The 27,185-nt window shown below is 43.7% G+C and overlaps 2 protein-coding genes across 6 annotated transcripts in view; both read left to right on the plus strand.

Annotated features, from left to right (window-relative positions):
- Positions 1-19: 19 nt before the first annotated feature.
- On the plus strand, positions 20-23,376 carry srcap (Snf2-related CREBBP activator protein). Of its 3 annotated transcripts, XM_035533395.1 has the most exons (35): positions 20-1,054; positions 2,863-2,936; positions 3,123-4,775; positions 5,823-6,202; positions 6,943-7,194; positions 7,316-7,501; positions 8,022-8,162; positions 8,416-8,605; positions 8,886-9,055; positions 9,184-9,268; positions 9,354-9,443; positions 9,612-9,782; positions 10,017-10,255; positions 10,438-10,615; positions 10,738-10,874; positions 10,989-11,158; positions 11,389-11,581; positions 11,721-11,857; positions 12,048-12,234; positions 12,403-12,572; positions 12,696-12,853; positions 12,946-13,164; positions 13,287-13,451; positions 13,586-13,759; positions 14,496-14,807; positions 14,959-15,122; positions 15,260-15,570; positions 15,681-15,883; positions 16,041-16,210; positions 16,366-16,562; positions 16,758-16,872; positions 16,960-17,079; positions 17,180-17,359; positions 17,447-17,530; positions 17,653-23,376. In XM_035533395.1, exons 3-35 carry the CDS (start codon positions 3,578-3,580, stop codon positions 21,805-21,807), a joined length of 11,001 nt encoding a protein of 3,666 aa, XP_035389288.1. In that variant the 5' UTR covers positions 20-1,054; positions 2,863-2,936; positions 3,123-3,577; the 3' UTR covers positions 21,808-23,376. The 3 variants fall into 3 exon arrangements, with proteins under 3 accessions (XP_035389288.1, XP_035389286.1, XP_035389287.1); XM_035533393.1 differs by having other exon boundaries at positions 3,123-6,202; XM_035533394.1 differs by lacking the exon at positions 13,586-13,759 and having other exon boundaries at positions 3,123-6,202.
- Positions 23,377-26,457: 3,081 nt separating this feature from the next.
- Positions 26,458-27,185, plus strand: part of ttll6 (tubulin tyrosine ligase-like family, member 6) — a 5,896-nt gene continuing 5,168 nt past the window's right edge. The window contains exons 1-3 of one of the 3 annotated variants that reach the window (XM_027006020.2): positions 26,458-26,682; positions 26,902-26,939; positions 27,067-27,185. In XM_027006020.2, coding sequence (XP_026861821.2) covers positions 26,468-26,682; positions 26,902-26,939; positions 27,067-27,185 — 372 coding nt within the window. In that variant the 5' untranslated portion in view covers positions 26,458-26,467. Of the gene's footprint in view, positions 26,683-26,898; positions 26,940-27,066 lie in introns of those variants that run through there. The other 2 variants (XM_027006022.2, XM_027006021.2) reach the window with 2 other exon arrangements.

The raw sequence follows: 27,185 nt of genomic DNA on the forward strand, positions 1-27,185 counted from the left end.
AACAACTTTTTTTGCAAGGTGTTTGCAAGTTAATCTATTTTGGATCCAATATTTTGAATCATTTGTTTTTTTTAAAATATGTGTAATAAAAGCTAAACCTAAAATAGATACTTTAAAAAGATTTGTCAGTTATATTTTTCTCCAGGACAGCAGTAACCATCCATGCTCATAAAGCTGGTTTGCCAGGCCAAAGTTATACCTAAATGTAAGTCAAGAAAAAAAAACGTAAAGGTGAAACAACACTAACATTACAATTTAGTGACTACGGGAGGTTTAAAGATGGTGACCACTGGTCTTGGTCAAAGCTTAATTCAGTTGAGTGGTCATAAGTTCAAACCTTTAATAGCTCACACACCGTCTTGTCACCACCACTGCATGTCAGAAGATTCACTTTTTAGTTATAGAATCCCTCTAAGTTCGTGGTATCGCGTTAATTTCATTAACACGTGAAATGTACCTAAACGTAAGAAATTTAATTAACAAAATGATGCAGCTAGCTATTTTCTTTACTTGGCGATCATTCAACTGTTACTATCTATCCAATTTTGTTTCCCAAAATGCTAACATTACTAGCTAACGCATATAAACTTGGGATTCCATGCAGATTTCATGTGGCACAACGTCGGCAATAATAAAATTAAAAAACGAATATTGGCACTGGTCATGCTGGATCCATGTAAACTAAATTGGGTAAGACCCAATCAAACCAGTCGATCACACGCTTTAGACAACAGCATCAGCCTGAAATGCGGCATTATAGCGCGGTAACTCAAGTCTCGCGAGATCTGGTAGATTAGGTCCGCACTTTGTCAGCAGTCGCTCGTTCCTCCATTTCGCTGCGTCGAAAGTCTCCTCCCCGCAACCGCTAGATTCAGCGATCCGAACCCAGTCTCTCTTGGACCGTTCTTTAACTTGAGCTCACGAACCTGCCAGTACCTCGTTGGGTACCGAGAGATAGTTTGGAATAGCCCCATCACGGATTGAGTACGATTTGACGCGGATGGCGACTCCTTCAACGAGAATTTAGTAAAAGTAAACTGCTCGGAAATTTCAGGTAGGTGGGAACTTAAGATGGCGGCAGTGAGACGGGGGAGGTGGGGGTAGGGAGGAAGTCTACGGGGAGGGGAGGGGGGGGGGGGGTGTGGATGTGGTGGGGGGGACTTGGACATGGCGGGATAAGTTTACTCTCTTATGCACAGAGTTGATAAACATAACCTTGGAGAGTAATATCCCGATTTGGAGGACTGTATTTTAGGTTGACTTAGTTTGGCGAGCTAGATGGCACTCCAACTACATTTTTATTGGCGAAAACAGTCAGTAAAAACGCTAAGGCTGTGATTTTACCAAATACGTTTTCCATGAGTTGTTTTTGAGTTGGGGAAAGTTGAAACGTTGACTAACTAGTTAACCTAGCTACCTAAGATAGCTTGCTTTGCTAGCTAACCTAGGTTAGGTATCATAGTTAACCTAGGTATGCAACATTAACCAGCTTCATATTTTGCGCGTTGTCAACTGAAATGAATCAAACACTGTTCAATAGTTCAAGCAACGCTATTCAATTCAACATTCGTTATTAATTTCAATATTTGTTAGTAGGTGGCTAATTGGTGATCATTTTAATTTATAATCCCAGCATGTCAGTGCCGACATTAACGTTAATCCTGGCATAAAGACTGGTTTTACCTTAACCTCAATGATTAAAAAAAGTCCTCAAATAGAATTTAAAGTTATAGTATTCTGAACGTCTTAATGATGAACCAAATTAAATGTAATAGGAAAAGTTTAAAGTGTATAGCAGGATTGTTGACTGTCATCTTTTGATCATACACATGACCCCGCGTAGTGACGTCATTTGGCTGCCCCCTCCCCCCAAGCTAACATTCGCCAGCTATCTAGCTAGCTATGTAGCTGCATGAGAGAACAAGGACTGTCTATTACTTTTACGTACTGTACAGTTAAGTCCACATGAGTGTACGATTTAGTTTAGACCGCTGGGTTAGCTCTCTAAACCCTTCCGATCATGCTGCTCGGAAGCATTGAGTGAGCAAGCTAGCCAGCCATTTGGTAGCTAGCGTTAACTAACTAGCTATCGTCTACTTTTCCTCGTAATGCCCCCACGAAGCACCGAAAACTTAAAACCGAAACCATGAACGCCGCATACATAAATGTTATAATATTAAGACAACAAGATGTCTGGCGAGCTTAGTGATTCTACAAAGGCCTGTATGTACTGTAGACCGCCTCAGCAGCCGCCACACCACGGCAGATTGCCTCCGTACTCACTTAAGTTCTATTGATGGTTATCTTTACTAATGAATCCACTGCACGTTATGCTCGTTTACATGTGAGAATAATGTAGGATTAATCTTCGTGATCGACTTGTTTATAGCATTAGCTAGATATCTTATTGGGATAGCAACAGTGAGCAGTGAGGCGAACCTGTGACCTAGCCTATTAGCTAACACTACATATTGAAAACGATTCTAGCTACGAGGCATGTACTTTCAAGAGTCAACACACATGGTTGCATATCATTTTAATGCTTAAACCTCTGTTGCATATTACCTCTTGTATGTTAACGTGCGAATAGGCATTTGTTTTGCACTTTGTCATTAAAGTACATCACAGAAATACATTTTGTACAACTGTCGTTATGTACCAAATTGCATTTCCGTACCATATTAAGCCCATGCCACATCATCGAAAGCACGTGTAGGAGAGGTTTGAGGAAGATGGCATCACAAAGCACTTAACCGATTTGAGTTTGTATTTTACGTCAGCTATTTTTTTTCTTTCTTACTTTCTTTTTTAATTCCTGTGCCAGGTCCACAAGAGCTTTAGTTTAACTTTTTTGTTCCGTAGATGGAGTGGTATCCTTGATCTTAGCATCCTGGAAGTGGAAAGTACTGAAGAGACTGGTCCTACTCCACATACAGGTAATCGGCTGCATACGAAGCCTTTGTGGAGTATATGTTAGGGTACTTGTTAATGCGTACTGTTGACGTTGTAACACGGCATTGATTCAACTAAAACTTAGGTTTGTGTAATTATCCATGTGTAAGTTTATAAATATATTTGTAATTTATAAAAACTAAGCTTTTGACTGTTCTGTGTTGTTTCAGGTTCAGTGTGTAGCAGAGGACGTCCAGAAGGAGGAAGAGTTGGGGAGGAGGTGGTGCAGCAGCGCACCCCTCCGGCGGTGGCTGTGCTGGGTGGCATCCCTGTGGCTACGCAGAATGTGGCCGGGCCACCCCAGCATGCCCTGCAGCCGGTCGCAGCTGCCCCCCTACCACCGCCATCGGTCCGCCCCACCACCGACTTGGAGCAGCAGAAAGCAAACATACAGGTTGCAGATAAAGAGAAGACCACCAAAGTGGCTTGGCAAAACTGCAACACCAAGGAATCGGAGGAAAAGTCAGCCTTGGATTGCAGTACTGTGGCTGCCCAAACACAACTGGTGTCAGCTGCTTTTGGAGGCTCTCAGAATCTCTCAGAAAGACTTTCAGTTTGTGAGACAGACAGGAAAGAGCAGGATTTACATTACGGGTGTAACACTGATAAAAAAAGCCTTGCACACATGGAAACAGACATGGCAGAGGATATTAGCATGGACCACTGCCAAGACTGGACTCCTAAATCAGGAGTTGCAGGAGACATCACTGCTCTTGTTAAGACCGAGAAGGGACCCCTGGCTCCAGAGAAGGCATATCTGGAATTTAAATCAGAGACTGGTCAAGAGGAATTCTCTGGAACACAGCACAAAGCTGGAGAGAGCTCCCATATCCTCCCAACTCAGTACAGTTCAGCAGCGTCAACAAATAGAGACCACAAGCAACCTGGTGGCATGCAGCAGTCCCAAAACATACCACTTGCGCACTCAAACCAGGGCAGTCTGCTGCTTAATCCTGATGTCGAGCAAGGTGTGCAACAACCTCTTAAAGGAACAATCATTACAGCCTACAGTGAGATATCCAGTGAACCTGATAACACCCAGAATGCAGTGTGTGAAGAAGAGAGTGAGTGTTCGGGTACAAAAGCAACTGAGACACAGACGCAAGCGTGCAGAGAACAGCACCCAAACTCAGCGGGCTCGTCTAAACTGCCCACTTCCAAGGGAAGTGGACACAGCACCACAAGTGTCACAGATGAAGGTTCTGGATACCTATCTAAAAGCCTTCATCAACCTTCCCTTCCTGCAGTGGAGACTGAATTGGCCTCTACTACACAAAGAACAACCATCCCTAGTGCTACCTTCCCTCACAAAACGCCTGTTTCCTCTGACCAGCCAGAGAACACACAGACTACCCAAAAGAATCAGTTGAGCCCCGAGTATGTGAATTGCAGTGGAACCCCTAAACCAGTGTTAATGGGGAATGAGACCAGTGCAAATGACGGGCAGGAGAATATGACACTCTCGTTGGATGGAGATCTGTTTGGCAGCATGGCTGTTACAGAAGTACTTTATGATATTTCTGTTGAAGAACCAAAGGTGCTGGGGGATGGGACATGCGCACTCAGTGTTCAGGCCCCCAGAGTCACTGAAGGGTCCCATGTAATGGTATGTGGCTCTTCAGATGTGATTATTAAACAGAATGACTGTGCCAACAGTATACAGATGACTCTGTACCCAGATCGCCAATCGGATGGGAGCAGTCTACTCTCACTCACAGACAAATGTACAAATTCAGAGGGACTAGACTCAAATGAGCCATGTCTCTCTCAGACCAGCAATGACTGTTTGATCCAACAAGGACAAGAATCCGTTCCAACAGATTGTAAGTTCTCACAGATAATATGTCTAAATGATGGCTTCTCTACACCAGATGATATGAATGTGGGTGAGAAGCAAGATGAGGGCACAGAGGCTCTTTCTGGGCTTAATACTGTTGAGGTGAAAGATTTTATTGATGTAGGTATCTTAATGCAGCCAGGTATGGAGGACACATGGTTAGTTGTAAGTGAGTCTTCTCCACTGATAGATGGGCAGTGTGAAAGCACAGAGGATGCTGAGATGATAGACATTAGCACAGAGACTTTGGTGGACTGTTCTCAGTCTCAGCCATCTGTTGCTGTCTATGAGTGCACAGTGCCCTGCTTCCCCTCAGATGCTATTCATGAAGATGTTAAGCTGCTCTTACCAGAAAAAGGAGATGATGTTGCAGATGCACATTCTTTTGAATGTTTAACAGAAACATTGGCAGGGGAGCTTGATCCACTGTCCTCATATCCCCCAAGTGTTTTTGCTTTACAGAATGTTTCATCTTGCTCAAAATCTTTAACATCTTTAACTCTAAGCCCTTCTGAGAGATTACCTTCTGTGTCCTCCAGTCAAAGACAAATGTCTGAAATTTGCAAGCAGAATTTGGTTCCAAAGCCCACATTTTGCTCCACTGTTGAGAGCACATTTGTTACATCAGATCCAGTCCTAATCAACACACACTCCTCTGCACCAGAGGAGCAAGTGAAGTTGACAGAAAATACACCAGATGTGTCCTGCATTTCTCTCTCATCTGGTTCTATTGATCCAAAGCTGCTCATCCTAAAAAGAGGTGACACTCCTCTACTTAAACATCCTCCTTCCATGTTAGCTAGGACTTCCAGGAATCAAAACCCACCTGTCCAGTCTGGCACCCCCATTGATGGTTCAGGCACACTCTCTGGAGAGTGCCTTTCTGAAAATGACTCCAATGTTCCAGCAAAAATGGAGGGCCCAGCAACTCTCCCCAATTTTCCTGTCCCACATGCTCCCCCCAATGTTACTGCTTCATTCTTGAAGGATGAGTCCGAGAAAGAGGCCTTAATCGAATCGGAATATTCCCTAGGGTTTGAAGACCAGATCTCCCAAGATGGGCCTCTCTCAAACCCTGCTTCGTCTACCGCAGCTCAGTCTCGTAGCTCGCCCAGCCTGCCTCCAAGGTCAGGCGCTATATGGAGCAGTGTATGCAGTGCCATCACTGAGCGGAACCAGTCTAAACAATCTCCTGCCAACCATCCATGCCATGATTCCATGTCATTGGGCGGTGAGTTGGAGGTGGAGGAGCAGCACTTACCCATTCAAGACTTGGCTGAAAAAGATGCTCAGCACAATGCATCAGGACAGCTTGATGCTTCTGTAGGAGAGAGCAGTGATGGAGAGGCAGACAGCTCTATAGAAGCCCAAACTGATGACAGCATTGTCATGCCCAGTCCAGCACAGAACAAGGTAAGCACAACATGGTCAGAGGGCATGTCTGTGATTGCTCAAGTTTAATGTATTAATGCTTTATTATTATGATAAAAAGCATGGTGTATAGCCTGTATCGCTTGCTTATATTCGTTGCATGTATCTGGATGTTTTAGAGCACCCGATAAGTCAGAATGGTAAGTCAGCCAAAGACTGCTAAAAACGTTTGAAAGTTCACTGAGAAGTGCACATATCAGCTGCCTGTTAACAGGCAGTGTGTTAGTGTTGCATTTTTCCTAGCCATGTGAATGCCATGTTCCGATTCTGTTGGGACTAGTGGGCTGCATGTTGAGCCATGTGTGTTTTGCAGCATGGACAGAGCAGGACAGACAAACAGGCCTTTATACAGAAGGTAAGAGGTGTCAGAATCTTCTCCCGACGTCTCACGTATTGAGACTGTCAGTCTGAACCTTGCCAACTGAAGCTTCTTCTCGTAGTGCTAACATGGCTGGAGGCTCATTGAAACATTTGTGAAGCTCACAAATGTGGTTAGTTCTACTCTCAGTTGTGTGTTTCACACACAAAGGATATGATGAAACAAGGTGGTGTAATATTTTTTTTGTTTTCCATCAAGGTGATATCTTGTCTGTGCAGACCAGCTGTAGTTGTCTTTATGGGAACCTTTCTTGTCGCATCCTGTGTTCTTTACCCATCTTGCTCTGTTTATTCTCATGTTCAGTTTTGTCTAAACCTGGTGTGTTTTCATGTTGTCTTTCTAGGTTCGCCAGTGGATAGCAGGCAGAGCCACAGCAGGCTCTACTCCCTCCACTTCTCGCACACCGTCACCACCTGCCTCGTCGTCAGGTGACTGGAGCCAGGCTCACGCAGACAGGGCTTCTCCACTCTGTGGATCTCATGGGAAACATGCTCTGCCTTCACAGAGCTCTGGTGGAGCCTCTCAGTCAGATCAAATGCTTACCCAGCGGTCTCGCTCAGAGAAGCATGCCGATATGGCAGAACTGGCCAAGCATGTGAGTGAAGTTTGTTTAGGTTACCCCATAGTAAACATACCCAAAGAAGGTACCAGGTTTATCTCTTGCTTCTGGAATAGTTAATTAATTGGATTGAAAGAGGTATCTGTCTTTGACACAGGAAGCTGAGATTGAGCATCGCACACTTGCTCTGAAACGTGAGGGGTTCTGGTCCCTAAAACGTTTGACTCGTGTGACAGAGCCAGTGCGGCCCAAGGTGCACTGGGACTACCTCTGTGAGGAGATGCAGTGGCTTTCTGCTGACTTCGCACAGGAGAGGCGATGGAAGCGAGGGGTGGCCCGAAAAGTGAGAGTCAATTACATTTTTTATATATATATATATATATATATATATATATATATATAGATATAGATATAGATATAGATATATATATATATATATATATATATATATATATATATATATATATATATATAGATATAGATATATAGATATATATATATAATTTTTTTTTTTTCTCCTCCATATATTACATGTAAGAATGTATAGGTAATATATTCATAAAACATTTAATAGTATAAAATGTGTGCATATATATATATATATATATATATATAGATAGATAGATAGATAGATAGATAGATAGATATATATATATAGATATATATCTATAGATATAGATAGATAGATAGATAGATAGATATATAGTGCACACACATTTTATACTATTACATATTTTTTGTATATATTATCTATATCTTGCATATAATATATTTTAATTGTTATTATTTATGAATGAGAGACATACACATGTCAGGTAATTATTTGGAGAGTCCACTCTTGGTAAATTGGCATGGCGTTGCAGGTGGTGCGCATGGTGATGCGACACCATGAGGAGCTGCGGCAGAAAGAGGAAAGAGCAAAGCGTGAAGAGCAGGCCAAACTTAGGAGGGTTGCTGCTTCCATTGCTAAGGAAGTCCGTGCCTTCTGGAGCAGTGTTGAAAAGGTGATTCATCAAAGAACTATGCTGAAATGCTTTCTCTTATGGTGAAGTCTACTGTTTACAAATGATTATGACTAATATTACTGGCTAAAATTTGAGTATAAATGATTGGGCAGAGCAAGTCAGTCAGTCATGTTTAGTTTGGAATTAGTAATAAGCCATGTGTTTTTCAGAAAAATCCTCTGGCTTCACTACTTCTGTATTTGAGATTTGGGGAAGCATTTTATTTGTCTTTCTCACACGTCTCTTCTCATAGGTAGTGCAGTACAAACAGCAGTCTCGCCTGGAGGAGAAGCGCAAGAAAGCCTTAGATCTGCAGCTGGACTTCATCGTGGGTCAGACAGAGCGCTACTCAGACCTGCTCAGTCAGTCGCTGCAGGCTACTCCTGCAGCCTGCAGCAGCGTCACTCCCCAATATAAATCTCTAAATGTCACTGATGATGAAGGTGAGAGTGTATACCCACAATGAAAATGTGTTTGTTGCAGATGAGCCAGCTGGCTTCGGTTTTATGATTTGCAGACCTTTAAATACTGTAACAAAGTAAACGGGATTCAGTGCATATTTTTGCATGTTTGTTTCCTTGCCTTTTTAAGACTTTGGTTCTAAAAAAAAAAAATTGATAAAACAGTGATTCCATACTAATAGCTTTAGCTTGCAGATGGCAAAGTGGTATATACTGATGTTGAAAAACAGTTGTAAGTTTTAAGTCTGTTTTTCCTTTGCAGACAGAGACTTTGAGCCTCCTTGTGAGGAGGAGGACGATGAAGAGACAATTGAAGTGGAGGAGCAGCAAGAGGGGAACGATGCTGAGACACAGAGAAGGGAGATTGAGCTGCTAAGGCAGGAGGGCACTCTTCCGCTGGACCAGCTCCTCAGTACTCTCACTCTCCCCCAGGTACTGCTGGAGAGGTTTACCTGAGTCAACACTGTCCAGCCTGTTGTTACTATTCTACAGTAGTAACATTCTAGTGTTATGTACCTTTCAAATGTGTCTACTTACCATGAAGCATGTTTATCCAACAGGACTCTGCATCAGAAGAGGAAGCTTCAGAAGCTTCCTCCTCTACAGTAGATGAGGACAAAGAGTTCTCAGCTAATGAGGAAGATGGTGAGTAGTTGGACAGCCTCATGTGCCTCTGTTAAAGAAAGAAATGGTTATATATTGTTGATGATTACTCTCTACTTTCCTAAAGCGGAAGACATGGAGGACACCATTGCTGCACAGGAGGTAATTGAAGGAGATGGAGATCATGCAGAAGAGCTCGATGATCTGGCCAAAGAAGGTAAAAAGCGTCTCTCTTAGTTTTGTTGGGTCTGTGCTATTTGGGGACTTTTGTTAACCTTTTAAAAAAAACAGTCTGCATATCAGTCAAGTCCATTAAGTTATATATTTATTTTGTTTCCATTTGGGGTTGCTGTTGTATTATTTTCTGTTCTTGGCTTGCTCTCAGGCGAAATGAGTATGGAGGAGCTGTTGGAAAAGTACAGAGGGGCATATGCTTCAGACTTAGAGGATCCCTCAGCATCACCAGACTCCTCAGAGGAGTCAGAGGGCACTGAAGAGGAGGAAGAGGAGGAGACTGAGGGGGATGAAAGTGACGATGACAGTGGCACCTCCTCAGGTATTTTGTGTGTGTTCAACCATGGATTCCAGTTAAAAAGCATAGATGTCTGCTTATAAGCTTGCCTTGCAGTGTATTCCAAGATTGGTCTAATTTGGTCTAAGTGTGTATCCATTATTTACTAAAATTCAAATGATAATTCTCTTTAATTTCATACATTGAGAGTTGTAATGAGCCAGTAGCTTTTAATCTCCATAATTTATATTCTTACCTTTTCATTAACTGAACTTTTAGATTCAGCTGAAGGTGAAGACAGTGATGAAGAGGAAAATGCTGAAGCAGCGGAAAGTGATGAAGATGAAGATGAGGATGAGGACGAGGATGATGGCGGAGAAGGGATGGAGATTTTACTAAGGGAGGGAGATCACAGCCCCTCTGTTCCAACATCTCCACGTCCCAAAAAGGAGATCAGCCATATAGCTGCTACTGCCGAGAGCCTTCAGCCTAAAGGATACACGCTGGCCACAACCAAGGTAGCAGCTTTCGCCACTGGGCCAAATCCTATGGCCCTTTCAACTTTGTTGTATCTGTGGTGTTCAAGTTGCTTTTAGTAATATTTAGGTTTGTTTTTTTTCTATTTATGTTCCAATACAGATGTAGTTTAGCTGTGGTTAAGGATTAGTTGTTAAATGACTTTGCTTTCCTGCCATTCAAGGTGAAAACCCCTATTCCATTCTTACTTCATGGCACCCTCCGTGAGTACCAGCACATTGGACTGGACTGGTTGGTCACCATGTATGAAAAGAAGCTCAACGGTATTCTGGCAGATGAGATGGGGCTTGGTAAAACTATTCAGACTATTGCTTTGCTGGCACATCTGGCCTGTGAAAAGGGTAAGAGAGCCCATGTACAGCTGCATTCAAAATCAATCTTTAGTAATATAATTTGTCTCTGTAGTCACTGTATGATGTAAGTACAGTGGTGATATTTTACAAAATATATTGCATTCCCACAGGTAACTGGGGGCCCCACCTGATTATTGTTCCCACCAGTGTGATGTTAAACTGGGAGATGGAGCTGAAGCGTTGGTGCCCAGGTTTCAAAATCCTTACTTACTATGGTAGCCAGAAAGAGCGCAAACTCAAGAGACAGGTAGGCCTGAACTTTGTCCCCCTGGATTTAGTAAAAATACTATCCACAACTGTGTGGGCCTTGTGTGCTTGTGGTACAATTGTGGTAGCCTTTTTATCTTTGTTCTTTTGTAAGGGCTGGACCAAACCCAATGCCTTCCATGTGTGCATCACTTCGTACAAGCTGGTTTTACAGGACCATCAGGCTTTCAGACGCAAGTCCTGGAGGTACCTCATTCTGGACGAGGCTCAGAACATCAAGAACTTCAAGTCTCAGCGCTGGCAGAGTCTGCTAAACTTCAACAGGTGTTTGCAGAACTTGGGGTTAAAAAAAAAATTCTTGATTTTTATTTATTAATTTTATTGTGTTGGGTTCTTTTGTGAATTGGACATGGGATGTCGATTTGTAATCAATCCAAAAAAAGGTTTGACAGCATTGAGTTGTTTGACAGGATAATACTGCACAGGTGTGGAGATGATTTAAATATCTGCTCTTTTCTTGTTTTCTCTGTGCGTGGTTGTTGTTTTGGCTGCAGTCATCGGCGGCTGCTGCTCACAGGTACTCCTTTGCAGAATAGCCTGATGGAACTGTGGTCGCTCATGCACTTCCTCATGCCACACGTCTTTCAGTCACACCGTGAGTTCAAGGAGTGGTTCTCCAACCCACTGACTGGCATGATTGAAGGCAGCCAGGAGTATAATGAGGGTCTTGTTAAAAGGCTTCATAAGGTGGGTAGTCTCGTTTTAGCCGAGCAAAGGTGTTTGAGATAAATGTACTTTTGGCCATGTGAATTACTGGACAGTTACGTATGCACCAGCAGTCGCGCTCCACTGATTCTCCTCTACCCTACACCTCCATGTACTTCAGGTGCTGAGGCCCTTCCTTTTGCGGCGCATCAAAGCAGACGTGGAGAAACAAATGCCCAAGAAGTATGAGCATGTTGTGCGTTGTCGCCTCTCCAAAAGGCAACGCTTCCTCTATGATGACTTCATGGCACAAGCCTCGTGAGTGTCCACTGATTAGAATATCTTGGGGATGGGGATGGCAATGGAAACAATGTCTAGGGCCTTGTGGAAAATAAGGACTAGGTTTATCCCTTTTGATTGTTTTTCTTTGATTACTGAATGACTTGTAATATTTATAGAGGTTTGTGTCTCTGTGGTTCTCAATTAATCCCAACCCTTCTCCCTTCAGCACAAGGGAGACTCTGGCCAGTGGCCATTTCATGTCTGTGATCAACATCTTGATGCAACTGCGTAAAGTGTGCAACCACCCCAACCTCTTTGACCCACGGCCCATCCAGTCCCCTTTCATCATTGAGCCTGTCGTCTACTCCACTGCTTCCCTGGTCTTGCAGGCCTTGGAGACTTCCCCTTTACAGGTGACCTTTTTTAGGCTGTTCCTACCCACTGACTCACTAAACTGTAGACCTATAAAGGTGTATTCATAGGTTGTTTTATTTATTGTCCTCTTGTCTACTGGAATATAGCAGTATTGTAATAATGTTGTGTGTTTGTTTTGGGTTTTTTTTTTAAACGCACTCCCACAGCGTTGTGATCTCTCTATGTTTGACCTGGTTGGCCTGGAGGGCCGTGCATCTCGTTACCAAGCAGACGTTTACCTTCCTCGGCGGAAAGTGACTCGCCAGCTGATTCAGGAGATCATGGAGTCACCTGAGCCTCCACCCAGACCCAAACCTGTTCGCATGAAGGTCAACAGGTAAGACATTCATGATTCATTATTTATCAGATCAAAATTCCTTCACTTAATGTATAGATGATACTACCAAGTGTATATTTGAATATGTTTAACAGAAGTATATTTGAATGTTTTATATAAAAGGATGTTCCAACCACTTCCCAAATCCGACGGGCGTTCAGCAGTGACTGCTAACACCCCAAGGCCCACATGTCCTGTTTCTCCTGCTGTCCAGCCTGCAAAACCCCCTTTAATCACAGAGGTCACCCCTACTCAGGCTCCTGTACAGCTGACAACACAAGGTCAGCATGACTCTGAGCAGCCAGTTCTTTGTACATAAAAGAGGCATTGCATTGTCATCACCTGTCACTCCTTCTGTCTGTCTGGTTTTCAGTGTGTCCTGTAACTCCTGTTGCTGCTCCACGACCTCCCATGTGTCTGAGTGGCTCCTCCACAGGTGCTCCACTCAGACCCAGTGCTCCTCAACCAGCTGTGACTACTCGCCTCCCGGTGCCCTCCACAACCCCTACAGTGTCTATTCCCACTCAACCCCCCAGCAACGTCATGACCCAGAGGGTCCTTCTTAGTCCTGACATGCAAGCTAGATTACCATGTAAGCTCACCACACCATTATTTTGCAGTCTTCTTGTAATGCAGGTAGTTGTTGTTGTTGTTGTTATCTTTTCAAAAATAAATATATAGTATGTGTTTTATTTTCCTCTGTTTTGCAATCAGCTGGAGAGGTGGTGAGTATTGCCCAGCTGGCCTCTTTGGCGGGGCGTCCAGTGTCATCCAGCCAGGGCAGTAAACCCGTCACCTTTCAGCTGCAGGGTAACAAGCTCACGTTGTCTGGTGCCCCACTCCACCAAGTAGCCGCACCCCAGCCTCGGCCCATTCAAGGTGAGCGTGCCCTTTTGTGACCAATGCCTTGCATGAACGTCCACGGGAAGGATAATTTCCTGCACACTTGTAGCCTCGAAGTGTTGGTGCAGTCTATGGCCTAACGTTTTCTCCTGTCGTTGTGTGCCCTTTAGGGAATGTAATGCATCTGGTATCCAGCGGTGGGCAGCACCACCTTATTAGTCAGCCAGCTCAGGTGGCAGTGCTCCATACACTTAGTCAGTCAGGTAGCAGTTCAGCAAATCCCATCCCAGCCAGCACAACCCCAACCTGCTCTGGACTAGCAGTACCCCTCACTGCTGCTCAAGGTACTGGTGCTGTCCTTGAGTTTATCCCTACAGTCATTTGCACAGTGATGGCTACATATGCCTGGGTACCAAACTACCTGTTACTCAGCAGAGCGAAATGTGTAGTCTGGAGATGGTTGTTTGGTTTTGGCTGGAAATGGCATTATTTATTATTAATTTAATATATTAATTATCTTGTTGGGCATTGATGGAATAGTGTGCATCTAGAAAGCAGTTTGATTTCAGACATTGACTGTATGTAAACTTCATAGTGTTACGACTACTGAAGGACACTCATGAGTAATAATGAAGTGGTGAGTTCCAGGGAAGCCCTCTGGATTTTCGTGGATGCTAGTTTTTATTCATGAAGACTTTCTATGAACAAGTACATGGTGTGCTTTATAGACGTGGATGTACAGCGAAATATTTCAGTGCATTCTCTTCTTTGTACATTTGGAGTAAGCAAGCTGTCACTTACAGTGAATGTCTTTTAACTGTTCTTTTTGTGTTACCCTCAAGCTTGATTTAAGAGGCATTTGGACAATGCATATATGCTTTAGGAATGTACCACTGTTTCCAAAAATGTTTTGCTTTGGATTCTTGTTTAAGCATTTAAGAGCTAGAAATTGCCAGATGTATTGATTAGCTCTGCTACTGTAATCCATAGTATGGTGCCCAGTCCAAAAGAATTGGCATCTTGACTCTGCTTAATCTTAGGTAGAAAATTTAACCTCTTATTTGTTATTCTTTCATTTAGTACCATCTTCCATGGTAAGTGGACCAGGAATTGTGAAGATCGTCGTGCGCCAGGCAGCAGGCAAAGAGAGTGGGCAGGTCCCCACCCTGGCTGTGCCTCCCTCTCCTCGCGTTGCTCCTCCCCAGTCTGTCTTGCTCCATCCACATGGGACCCCAAGCCCTGCTCTCAGACCGCCTACTCCTCAACAGGCTCCCCAACGACCTCCTGCTTACGCTGCACCACCCCGAGCTCCTACCTCGGCCTCTGGCCAAACTCCGCCTCCGTGCCCTGTGCTTAAGGTGGTACAAGGATCAGCACCAAGCACTGGTCTAGGTGAGCAGACACCAAAAAGGATTTTCCACAGTGTTTTCCACACTTGTATATATGGTATACAGTAGTATTATACTGGTTTGTTTGAGTCCAAGTCTACATGCTGTGCTTGGTCTTCCATGGTGACCTCTATTACTGCTTCTTGTTCTTGTAGCTAAGGTGAACGCTTCATTAGGGCATGAGGAGAGCAGCAGTAGTGATGTCTTCACTCTCCGTATGGGCAATCTTAAGCCTCCATCCTCCTCTCAGAGCAGTGCGTTTGGATTTCAGCGTCCCCGAGTCCAGCTTCCACCTCCACCACGATCCCCCTTCTACGTGGTATGAATTAAACGTTATAGCGGAATAATATTGGTACTCAATGCATGTGTATTTTCAACCTCCAAGTCTAAAATTCTAGGCTCATCTGTCATTTAATCTCAAGATGACGCATTTTGCCCATGTTCGCTTTCTGACAGTCATGGCTTTCAGACTGCCGTAAGGCCCAGAGAAACGACCGGATCTCTCGAATCTTTCGGGTCAACGAACTGCACTGCAATACCAAGCCTGTGTATGGGCGAGAAGTCCTGGACTTCCTCACTTTCCTCCCGGGAGTCGGTCCCACTCCAGCTCGCCCTGTCGTCAACAGTTGGAGCCACTCGGGGTATAGCTCTTGTGTCACTGCTCAGTCACAGCTATCAAGTGACTATCTGGACCGGAGCAAGATCCTGCGGGAGGTCATTCACAACTCTGAGGAGAGGCTTCAGATGTTGTCTGAAGTCATAGAGCGGTATGCTTGCCGTTTTACCTGCAAAGTCTGCTGTCCAGAGACGATCCTTCATTTCAAACATGTTTCGCATACAAACAGTTCTGTAGTTAATGCCCTTCCTCACTCCACAGGTACACGTTTGTCATCCCTCCAGTGGAGACCAAGCCCATCACCATTCACTGCTGCCATCCTCCTCCTTCACTTGGCTACAAGCAGGCTATTTTCTCCTCTGTGTTGTCCGCCCACGTTTCTCCCCTCACGTGCATGTTGCACCGCATCCAGTGCAGTATGCGGACTCAGTTCCCTGACCTGAGACTTATTCAGTATGACTGTGGTGAGTACCTCTCCCCTACTCGCGTAGGGTTTCAAAGAGGTCAGCATGGTGAATTTTGTGAAAATGTGTAGATATTTGTTGTGATCGGCAGTGTAGATATATGGTTTCCAACATGGGTTTCAATGAGTTATAACTCTCTTTTTGTGTATGTCTTTAGGCAAGTTGCAGACACTCCACCTCCTGCTGCGGAAACTGAAAGCTGAAGGTCACAGAGTGCTCATCTTTACCCAGATGACCCGCATGCTGGATGTGCTGGAGCAGTTCCTCAACTACCATGGACACATTTACTTACGGTTGGACGGCAGCACACGAGTGGAGCAGAGACAGGTAAGTGAAGTGGCAGTTTTCTGTTTGTGGTAAATGATCATTTAACTGTCAGTTTTTCAGTCATGTTCGCAGTTCTTATTTCACTGTTATTTTTAGTAATTATTTTTATATATATATATATATATAAAATATTTTTATTTTTTTCCACTTCTCAGGCCCTTATGGAGCGCTTTAATGCAGACCGCCGCATCTTCTGTTTCATCCTGTCCACCCGTAGCGGTGGTGTGGGGGTGAACTTGACAGGGGCTGACACAGTAGTGTTCTATGATAGTGACTGGAACCCCACCATGGATGCTCAAGCCCAGGACCGCTGCCACCGTATTGGGCAAACTAGAGATGTTCATATCTACAGGTACCTGTTGGAGTTGTGGAGGTTTCATTTTATACATTGTCCTGTAAAGATTAAGCACTCCTCAAAATAATACTTGTGCAGAAGTAGACGGAAGAGAGGCATGGCAGATGCTTTTATGGAAAGCAGTGTCACTAAACTTTGTTTTACTTCTTATAGAAAATATAAAAAAATCATTTTGATAAATGTTTCTTTTAGACTTATCAGTGAACGTACTGTAGAGGAGAACATTCTGAAAAAAGCCAATCAAAAGAGGATGTTGGGTGATATGGCAATTGAAGGGGGGAACTTCACTACTGCGTTTTTCAAACAGGTACGTTTTTGTTGTCTTGTTCTGTATTATGGCTGCCATGTTAACTAATGAAGTTAATGTAAATATGTTATCGATCTCTCCTTGCAGCAAACCATTCGTGAACTGTTTGATGTGTCTGAGGGAGAGAAAAAAGAGGCAGAGTCAAGTGTACCTCCATCAGATGATGAAGAGGCCGTCAATAAACAACAAACCACTATTTTAGAGCAGGTAAAATCATTCCCTTTTCTTAAAAAGAATAGTTGACGTCGCCGTCTTCAGCTTTTTCAGTTTTATTAATTTCAAATCCTTGATGAATCACTCTTATAAGGCCTTGTGTCGTGCCGAGGATGAGGAGGACATAGTTGCAGCTTCCCAAGCCAAAGCAGAGCAAGTAGCTGAGCTAGCAGAATTTAATGAAAATATTCCTCTGGATGATGGTGAAAGCAGAGAACAGGAAGAGGAGGAACTTTCTAAGGCTGAACAGGAAATTGCTGCCCTAGTTGAACAGGTAATAGTTCATCTTTGTGTAACTATTGTCTGGCCTTAGAATGTTTTCATTGCTTCTTATCAATATTTTTGTTTTTCATCCCAACAGCTTACTCCCATAGAGCGATATGCCATGAATTTCTTGGAGGCATCTCTTGAGGATATTTGCAAAGAAGAATTGAAACAGGCAGAGGTAAATGCATAAATTAAGAACTGTACTAAGCTTGTATTGTTATATGTGAAATAATAGTATGGTAGTATTGATGCTGTTAAAACCTTTGGATATTAAACCCTGCAAATGTTTCAACTCGACAGGAGCAAGTTGAAGCTGCAAGGAAAGGACTAGATCAGGCAAAGGAGGAGGGACTAAAACTCCATCAGTCATCTGACAATGATGATGAGGACTCCATGCCTCTCACTCCTGAGGAACATCCTCCAGCACGCCGCACACGCAAACACAAAGAGAAGGGTGCCCCCTCTACGAGGGTCAGTGGCAGGCTTAGAGGAACACCTGCCAAAACGGGCGATGATGTGTCTTCAACACGTCCATCAACAGACACAGATAGAGGGAGTAGGGGGGAGACGCTGGTATCTGAGCCCAGTATCAGCCGTGCCAGTCTCAAGTCCCCCCAGGCTAGAGAAGTGCCTGATAGACCCCGTAGTGGTATGCGAGGGAGAGGGGCAACCAAAGAACCCGTGGCCTTCCCAGCACACATCCAACCAGAGCACCCAAAACTTCAAACTGATCAGCAGCTCTCTGATTTAGAAGTGACGCAAGATTTAGTCTCCAGATCAAGACAGGCACCATCTCCTCTTCGCCAGTCCCTTTCTCCAAGTTCAGTGGCTTCAACTGCTGCCTCTCCATCAGTGGACAGAAGCTCTAGTGGACACGCTTCTGCAGTGCCTACACAAAGAGAAACGGGTGATGAGCATGGAACAGATGCACACACTGATGTTCCTCTTTCGGGCATAAGAGAGAGGGGAGCATCAATATCTTTGGACTCTACCTGTTCTTCTGAACACCAGCTGGAGCAGGATGGCCAACACTCACAGGCTTCTCCACACCCACGTTCACCACGTAAGAGGCAGACTGCTGATGGAGAGGTCTTAAGAGGCCTTCCGGAAGATTCCCCATCTGCTAAGGTTCTTAGGAAGCTTCCCGGCCGCCTGGTCACTGTGGTTGAGGAGAAAGAACCAAGGCGAAGGAGGAGGGGTTGTAGTATGAGTGGGGGAGTGCATACTGAAGGTTCGTCAGAAGAGTTGGAGCAGGCTGAATCGGCTCAAGATGCTGCCCCCTATTCTCCTGATCGAGTAAATCAACTGCTCAAAGATAAGACTCTTCCTAAATCGCCATCTATGTCACCCTCTCAGACACAGCAAGCGCAGGACCAGGTCTCTCCATCATCATCATCGCTGTCAAGTCCGGGTAGAGGGTACCACCCGTATTCTCCAACTCACCATTCACCAGACATGCCTGTTCTTAGGAATTTGCCAGTGCGCCGGCGCCTGGAGACAGAGTCTCGAATGGCTGCACAGTTAGGAGAACAGTACCCAGGTAGAGGCAGAGGGCTGGACCGACGCACTCCACTGTCACCAAAGAAACAGGAACCTATTTCAGCTAAGGACAACACTGCCACCCCTGCTGTTGCTCCTGATCCCAATGCAGCCAATCCTAATCCAGTGAAGCGAAAAAGGGGTCGACCTCCAAAAGTGTCTAGGCCACCAGAAGCCCCAGAGCAAAAGATTCCCATGGTTCAAAAATCAATAACTGAAGAACAAAGTCCACCACCCCCAATAATAAAACGAAAGCGGGGTCGACCTCGCAAAAATTCCATCATAAATATAGCAGATGCTGGTAATTCTGGACAAGTTTCAAGCTCTCCTTCAACCTTTTCCCCATCCGTTTCACATGAAAGCCTTTCTTCTCTAAACCGTAATTCTTCTGTTAGGCCTTTAATTTTGCCCTCTGACCCTGAGTGCCCAGTAGTACGTTCTCCATCTGATGTTCCTTCTGCATCATCTAAAGCTGCTGATTCCATGCCTTCTCCTAAAATGGACTCTCAGTCCACTACACCCATTCCCGAATTTCCAGCACCAAATGAATCTCGGATAAAGCTAACGCCTACTTCACAACTCTCATTTGGTGATGAACACACCAATCTGAATGTCATGGCTTCACATTCTGATTCTCCAACTATTTCAACAATCACTTTAACACAAGCCATTCCTTCAGAAAATATCAGTCCCAACAACCCACAACCTTCATTTTCACTACAGCCCACCGTTACCAGTGAGACTTGTGCTGTCTCTACCCCTGTGCCTACCCAACAACTTGATCCTTCATCTGCATCCTCTGTTTCTCAAAATAGTCAAGTCAACATAATGTCTTCACAGCTGGAAGTTTTTCCAAGCAAAGACACTGTTCCAGAGTCTTTACTGAAATCTAGTCAGAGCACATCTCTACAAGACTCAACCACACCGACTGAATTAGTGATGCAGCACTCTCTTAAAAGCAACTTGGCAGCAGCTGGCCCTCCAGATATCTCTATTAGCTCCACTATAATTAGAACCTCTCCACAGTCTTCACCCACATCTGCACAAACATCTAGCAAGGTCATATCCATACCAATTGTGACCACTGACCTTCCTCAACCTTCCTCGGCACCCACCTCTGACTTGTCACAGCCTTCCATTACACTTAGTACACCAGAAGTCTCACAGGAATGTGCATCTAATCCTAAACAGACAAAGACTGCTCCATCTCAGTTTCATGCAAAATGTGAACCAACAAAAACATCTGCACCTTTAAGCCAAATGACTATAACCTCTGCACCTTCACCAACATCACCTGACCAAATGACGGTTGATCCTCCTCTGTCATCGTCCTTTTCCAGCCAGAGCAGCGCACACAGGCCTCACAGCCCTGCAGAACAGCCTGCATATGGGAAACAGCAAAGCCAAAAAGTCTCACAGAAGGAGGGACAGATTGAAAACAAAGAGGAAATGGAAAAGAAAAATTCTAGAATACCAGAGCACGTAGAGAGTGATGACATTCAGTCTCAGGCCAAAAGGAGGAGAGTGGATGATCCAATGTCCGATGCATCACAGCCTATATCCTCAATCTCAGAAGCAGTGATGCAAACTGTTCCTGAGAGCGACAGTTTGGATAAGCCAGTAGAAGAAGAGAGTCAGACAGAGCGAGAAAACAGAGCCTCTGGCAAAAAAAGAAGCATTAGCAGACAAAGCAGTCAGGAATCTGTCCGATCCTCCTCCCCCTCCTCTGTTTCTTCCGGTGGCACTCGCTTGTCTTTGTCAAAAAAGGCTGGAGAGAGCAGGATGCCTGCAAAGAGGAAACGAGTGGAGACGGACTCAGAAAAGGAGAGTGCACACAGAGAGACTCCTAAAGATCCAGTGACTCCTGCCAGAAGACGGTGTTCAAACTCCTCCTCCTCCTCCTCCTCAGACTCTGAAGACTCAACTGGCCAAAAGAGACGTCTTACTCGCTCATCGCATAAACATTTGGAGGAGACCCAGAGTGACAAAGGTGGGGAGAAGACTAACAGACGCAGGAGGAGATCAGATAAGAAGAGTCATGAAGCTGCCACAGAAGGGGAGTCCAGTGGAGTAACACCCCATAGGATAACCCGTAAATCAACTCCAACCTCACCCGAGCCTGAGGTGCTGGGCAAACGTTGTTCGGCTCTCAATGCTGCTGCCAAACTCTTGGCTATGAGAGGACGGGGACCAGATACACCAAGTCCTAGCTCAAAGGGTAAGGCTGCAGGACAACAAACCACCTCTGAAAAAAGCATCAAGCCTAAGGGCAGGCCAGGACAGGACTCCCCTAAGACAAATTCAGTTCATAATAAAACGGGTAGTGGTCGACACACCCCTACTCATTTAACTGATTCCCCGCAGTCGACAACTGGGGCAAGTCTCTCTGCTGCCCGTTCTACACGGCAGCGACCAGGCAACCTTGTGCCTCCCTTGAAATCTGAAAACAAGCGGGCAAAAAGAGAGGAAAAGAAAAAGACCTCTGATCAGAAGGAGGAGGTGGAGGATGAGAACAGGGAGACGAGGTCTTCGAGAGGTCACAGCGCATGCAGTAGCATTAGCAGTGAAAGAGCAAGCAGTAGGAGCCGGAGCAGCAGTAACAGCAGTCAGTGCGCTCACAGCCTAAGCTCTCGCAGTACCGGGCCACCACGTTCCCGTTCACGAGCTCCTTCCTCTGGCAGTGATACAGAGAGAGGCAAAAGCAGGCAGAAGAAAACAGGAGAGAGCAGAGGTCGTGAAAGCAGGAGAGGGAGACGATCGCAGAAGCACGAAAAGCCAGAGCTGAGTGCTGGGTCCAGCGAGGGAACTCCTGACAGGGTGCTTCGGAGTGTTGCTGCCTTGGCAGCAGCCCAGGCTCGGACTCCTGCCAGCAACACCCGCTCCTCCTCCACCCAACACAGGCACTCCAAGACCTGATCGGGACAAAAGGCTGAACTATTAGGTGGTGGAATGAACTAACGAGAACTGCAGTGGAGAGCGGACAAATTTTACGGGTTTTGAGGAACGGGGATCAATCTTAAAACTTGCCATTCTTTAACACTGTCAATGGGGAGAGGTAAAATCAAGTCCGTTGCACTTTGCGATAAGAGATGAACTTGCTTTTGACGCATTCTCACCTATGTCAAGTTAAGCCATCTTCAGTGTGGAGAGGAAGCGTAGATGCAAGGCAGAGATGTGAGCAAAAAGGGTACCTGTTCAAAATGTGGGATTGCTGTCATCACGAGATTGCAAAGACAGTACCTCAAAAATACCACAAGGACTTCGTAAAGCTGGGCAAGGGGCAAGAGTTGTTGTTAGTTCACACTATGTACTGTAATCAAATAAAGACTGGAATACTAAAAGAAGTATGTGTTAAGATGGGTCACTTAGGTTGTACCCTTTATACAGAGTTTACTTGTGCTGCAGAGCAGATCGCGATACATCATTTATGCTACATTCAAAAGATTGAGTGGGATTGTTCAATTGTTATAACATTTTTAAACAGTTGGGTTCTGACAAAATATTTGCCAGCCGTTGACTATTGTTTGTTTCAAGTCAGTTAATGAATTAAGAATGTTGTGGTTTCTTCCAGGGTATGAAGAACAGAGCAGGTCGGTTAATGTGATTTTTGCTGCACTATGCTGGAAGTTGGTCTTCACTCAGACCTTTGTCTTGTGTAAAAACATTTTTTCTACCTGTCCATTAATTTTACATCCAGCCTGCATTTTTCCATTTGCACATCTCACATGACCCTGGCGTTGGAGTGCATTGTGATTTAGGTTTTTGTTTGTTTTTGTTTGTTTGTTTACCCCCTTTAAAATCAGATTTACTTCTTTACTGGTACCTCACATAATGTGTAAGTACAGCTCTTGAGCTTGTGATGAATCTTGAAGTCTACTTGTCATTTGCTTTCTGGCAATACAGATGTGAGGGTAAATCTTTTTCCATCTTTTCAAGGTATTGGTCAATATGGTCTCCTTTTTGTTACATTTTATTGTCAGTCTCAAATCATTGTGACAAAGTGAGAGTGCCTGTTGATCCGCATAGAGGATCCCTGTCTGCGTTGTTAAGGAAAGTTTGGGATTCAAACATTTTTAATGTTTAAAGTGTAATAAAGACATTTTCCATCCTAAACCACAAGAGGTACATGTCTGTTTGCAACCAAATTGAAACATCTTTAATGTAAATTGCTGTTTTCAAAATAAGTCCTTTTTATGGCGAGCCTAAATGGAAATATTCCTGCAAGACCCTTCAGTATGTTTTTTTTTGTTTTTTTCCTTTCCTATTTTTTCAGCTGAACCTTAGCAGTCAGTGGTTGTCTTTGTCCCATATTAATGGAAGAGACGTCCTTTGGGGGATTGATAGAATGTGGTGATGGTCTTATTTTTATTTTTTTGTGTGTTCTAATTTGTTACATTCCTTATGTTCCCTTGTAATTCCACATCGTTTTACTTGAAAGATTGAAACAACAAAAGTCGGTTGAATAAAAAGACCAAAAATAAATATTTTAGTTGTCATTTGTTCATGGAGTATTTTTTTTTTTAACGCGGTCAAGATACCCGCACTTTAGCGATTCACAGTCAATCATCCGTGCATTATATCCTAGCGCGCCTATATTCGCCATTTTATGGTTTTTCGACGCTCACCGCAAACTAACGCTCCTTAAGCAAACACATTCGTATTTTTCAAGCGCTTTGGTGTAGACACGCACTTTTATTACATTTAAAAGTATGAATTGCAGTTAATTACACTTAACTAGTTGACTTGCATCATTACATTAAGCAAAAATGAGTAATATAGTTTAACAGCTTAATAAGCATTGTGCAAAACGGTTTTTCTATATAATGTTTCTCAAACGTTTATTATAGAGCTTGACGGGGGCTATCACTAGTGAAATGTTTCACTAAGGCCATTTAATTTAGCCTTAGCCTATCACCAGTGCAAATCTGTACAGATTCTACTATACCATTTTTACAAAAATCCATATTAAAATGCTAATGTCGTTAACGGGCTTGGAGAGTATGTCGATTTTATCAGAAATGTCTCATAATGCCAAAACAATTCCACTACCACATAACAGGGATATGCCTTGGCTATCAGCAGAGCAAGGTTGGACAGATTTCACTGATTCTTCATAACCCATATTAAAGTCGTACTACCATTAGGTGAATATGAACTCATTTTGTATAGACTGAATTTGGATATCCACTTCTCAGACAATTTCCCATAATACCACACAGTTCCACTACGGCATAGGAGTTGGAGTCCTTGGCTATCACCAGTATACGTTTGGACAGGTTTCACTGTACCATTTGTTCATAAATACATTCTAAAATCGTACTACCTTTAAGCAAATTAATATACTCATTTAATGGAAGCTGATTTTGGATATCTATTTCTTAACATTGTCTCACAATGCCAAAGCAATTCCATTATCTCTTAGATGTAGGAGCCCTTGACTATCGCCAGTATAAGTTTGGACAGATTTCACTGTGCCCTTTCTTCATAAATCCATTTTAAAAATCGTACTTTAGACGAATGTTTAGACTAATTACTATATTCATTTCATAGAAGCTGATTTTGGATATCTAGTTCTCAAAATTTTCCTAACTATACAAATTTTTTTACAACTTTATTTTGTACTCTTAAATGTAGTAAACGTGCGTGTCTAACCCGTAGCTCTTGAAACACGAAAGTCTATTTCTCTTTGCTTAGCGAGCTTTAGTTTGCCGTGAGCAGCGAAATACCGTAAACCACGTATATAGGCGCGTAAGCTTTAACGCGCGGATGACTTAACCGTGAATCGCCAAAGCGCGGATAGCTTGACCTCGGTAAAGTAATTCCTTCTGAGCAACGAAGCTGTGGAGACCACGTGAGGGATTTAAGCGTTCTTTCGAAAGACAAGATGGGCGCCCAAGTTCCATTCGAGTGTTCGATTACCTCACTTAAAGGCTCTCTTGTAACGTCACACGTTCGGTCATTTCCACAACTCATGTGGGTTAGTTGAGTTCCTGGCCGCGCGCCCTTTTTTCAATGAGAAACTTTGTAGCATGTGACACTACCCAGAATTGTCATGCTTAGCGGCGACCGAAATCCGGTTCTCATTTTTAGTCGCCAACCCCTTCTAACGAAGACGCGTGCGTATTTTGTTCTTATTGATCTATAATGTAGCTGCACATTGCTTTATTTGTATTCTGTATTTCTGCCCTGTTAGCCAATTAGCAGCTAATCTGTTTATAATTTAGCGTCCGGTTGCCATAGCAATTGCAAATACGCAGTCACGCATGGGAGATTACGCTAATACTACGAAACCATACAATTTAGGAGAGGAATGCCAGCTTTCCGCATAAATACATAAAACGTATTAACGTTTCCTCAGCATCGCGAAGTGACTTTAGCATGTGCTTAGAAATATGTAATTTATTTTTTGTATGCTGTTTCAATTAACTTTGCCTAAACCGTTGTATGTTCCAGCACAGATATGGATAGTGCTCTTCTTTAATTACACTGGAAATTCTGAGGTATTCTCTTTATTCTTGCTTGCCTCCTATTCATTATCTTCGTGTTGGCCTGTGTTTATATAATTGGTCTCCTGTGTTTCTGATTTGTCACTCGATCTTAAGGTTTGTAAGTATATCCGAGCTGGGTGATCCATGCATTGAGGAGATGAGTTTGTTCCTTGTTGTCAGTGATTACATGCCAGCTCTTAATCAGACATGTGGCCCAGTATGTCTCCCCAGCAGCGAAAATTACAGCCGTTTAAGTTTAGTAGACAGTCATTTTCCACCTGAAGCTTTAAAGGCTGGCAAGGCCATTGTTGATACTGCCATCCTGTTCCTGAGCACGTCACAAATAAGTGTGTAGTGCTTTGAAAATGTAACATTCAATTTTTCTGTTTGACTTGTAAAAAGTAAAAGTAATTAAGCGTCATAAATTCTACAATAAGATGTTTCTATTATAAGAGGTGTACAGTCACCTGTTGTGAGTATTTCTCACTTCTTATCTGCTTTCAGCTTTGAACAGGAAGGTTTTTTGGTAAAACATTAGGGAACCAGATATATAACTAAACAGGTTTTGCAGGTATGGTAAAAAACAGAATGTTCAGCTGTAATATTATCCCTCTGCTAGATAAGTGGGCTGTTTCAGCTAAGCGTCAAAAGTTCATGGTCAGGATTATCCAGCTCACTGGATCAGAATACGGTTACCTAGCTCTCAGGCCTCCCACAGCTTTCTAGGTGTCCCTCCACAGCTTCCTGTGACAGCGGCCAACTGTCTTCTCCCCTGGTGATGTGGCACAAAGTGTTGCACCCTATATTTAGATCTGTTCATGATGACTCATGTATAACTGTGGGTTGCAATAGCTTATTCAGAAGTGGACGGAAACTGAAGCAGAAATATGACGCGTCCCTCTTTGCATAGTATAACCTGTAATAATGATATGATTGGATTTCAATGTGGGGCTATGACTTCTCATTGTTTTTCACATTCTTCATTTTTTTTTTTTTAATATTAATATTCATTAATATTCCTCATTAATAAATACATACTAAAGTAAATTATTTAGTCGTGAGTTTAGATTTTGTCATTTTTCGCTCGTATGTGTATAAGATCGTTGTTTAATTCATCTCCTTTTCTATTTCTTTTGGGCCTCTTAAGTATGGAGCCTCCTGCAGAGAGTCCAGAAGAGCAGGACTCCTGTGGGTGTGACTCCAAGCCAGGGGTGCAGGGAGAGGTCTGGGGCAGTGAAGGCCATGCTGAGGTCCACAGGCCTTCATCGGATGGGAGCAAGAGAAAGAAGAACAGGAAAAAGAGGTAAGCAGCTTTCACCAGTGGATGACACTGTTTAAGTTGATATGGTACAACTTCTCCTGAGCAGGAGAATAATGACGTGATAATCATATCCGTGAACATCATCATCCTAGCAGTTGCAATGGATGTTAAGTGGCCCTTAACTATGATGAGTGATTATAGTGCTTTAATTCTCTGAGCAATGCATGGGTCTGTCCACTTGTCTTCCTCTTCTTTCAGATGACTGTGGATCAATCTCACTAACTGTAAATATGAGAGTGGTGAGTTCCTGCTCCTATGCATAGAATTCAAGGGCTGTATAACTACATTGTTTGTGAACAGTCTGAGGCCCTGATAAGTGCCCATCAGTGCTCTGCTGTTTTCTAAATGTACTCTCCTTTTTGTAAGTACGTCGTGCTGCTCGCAGATATGGCTTGCGAGAGGCTGGAGAAGGAGAAGACTGGACTTTATTCTGGACAGACTTTTCTGTGTCTCTGGATAGAGTCATGGATATGAAACGATACCAA

Source organism: Electrophorus electricus, chromosome 14 (genome assembly GCF_013358815.1).
Source record: "Electrophorus electricus isolate fEleEle1 chromosome 14, fEleEle1.pri, whole genome shotgun sequence".
Classification (NCBI taxonomy): Eukaryota; Metazoa; Chordata; class Actinopteri; order Gymnotiformes; family Gymnotidae; genus Electrophorus; species Electrophorus electricus.

What these genes read in the sequence shown, in the direction of transcription:
- srcap (XM_035533393.1), top strand. Translation starts at nt 3,578, where the DNA reads ATGGAAACAGACATGGCAGAGGATATTAGCATGGACCACTGCCAAGAC. An exon ending in ACACGCTGGCCACAACCAAG is followed by an intron (nt 10,256 to 10,437) that starts GTAGCAGCTTTC and finishes CTGCCATTCAAG; the next exon opens with GTGAAAACCCCTATTCCATT. An exon ending in AGTCTGCTAAACTTCAACAG is followed by an intron (nt 11,159 to 11,388) that starts GTGTTTGCAGAA and finishes TTTTGGCTGCAG; the next exon opens with TCATCGGCGGCTGCTGCTCA.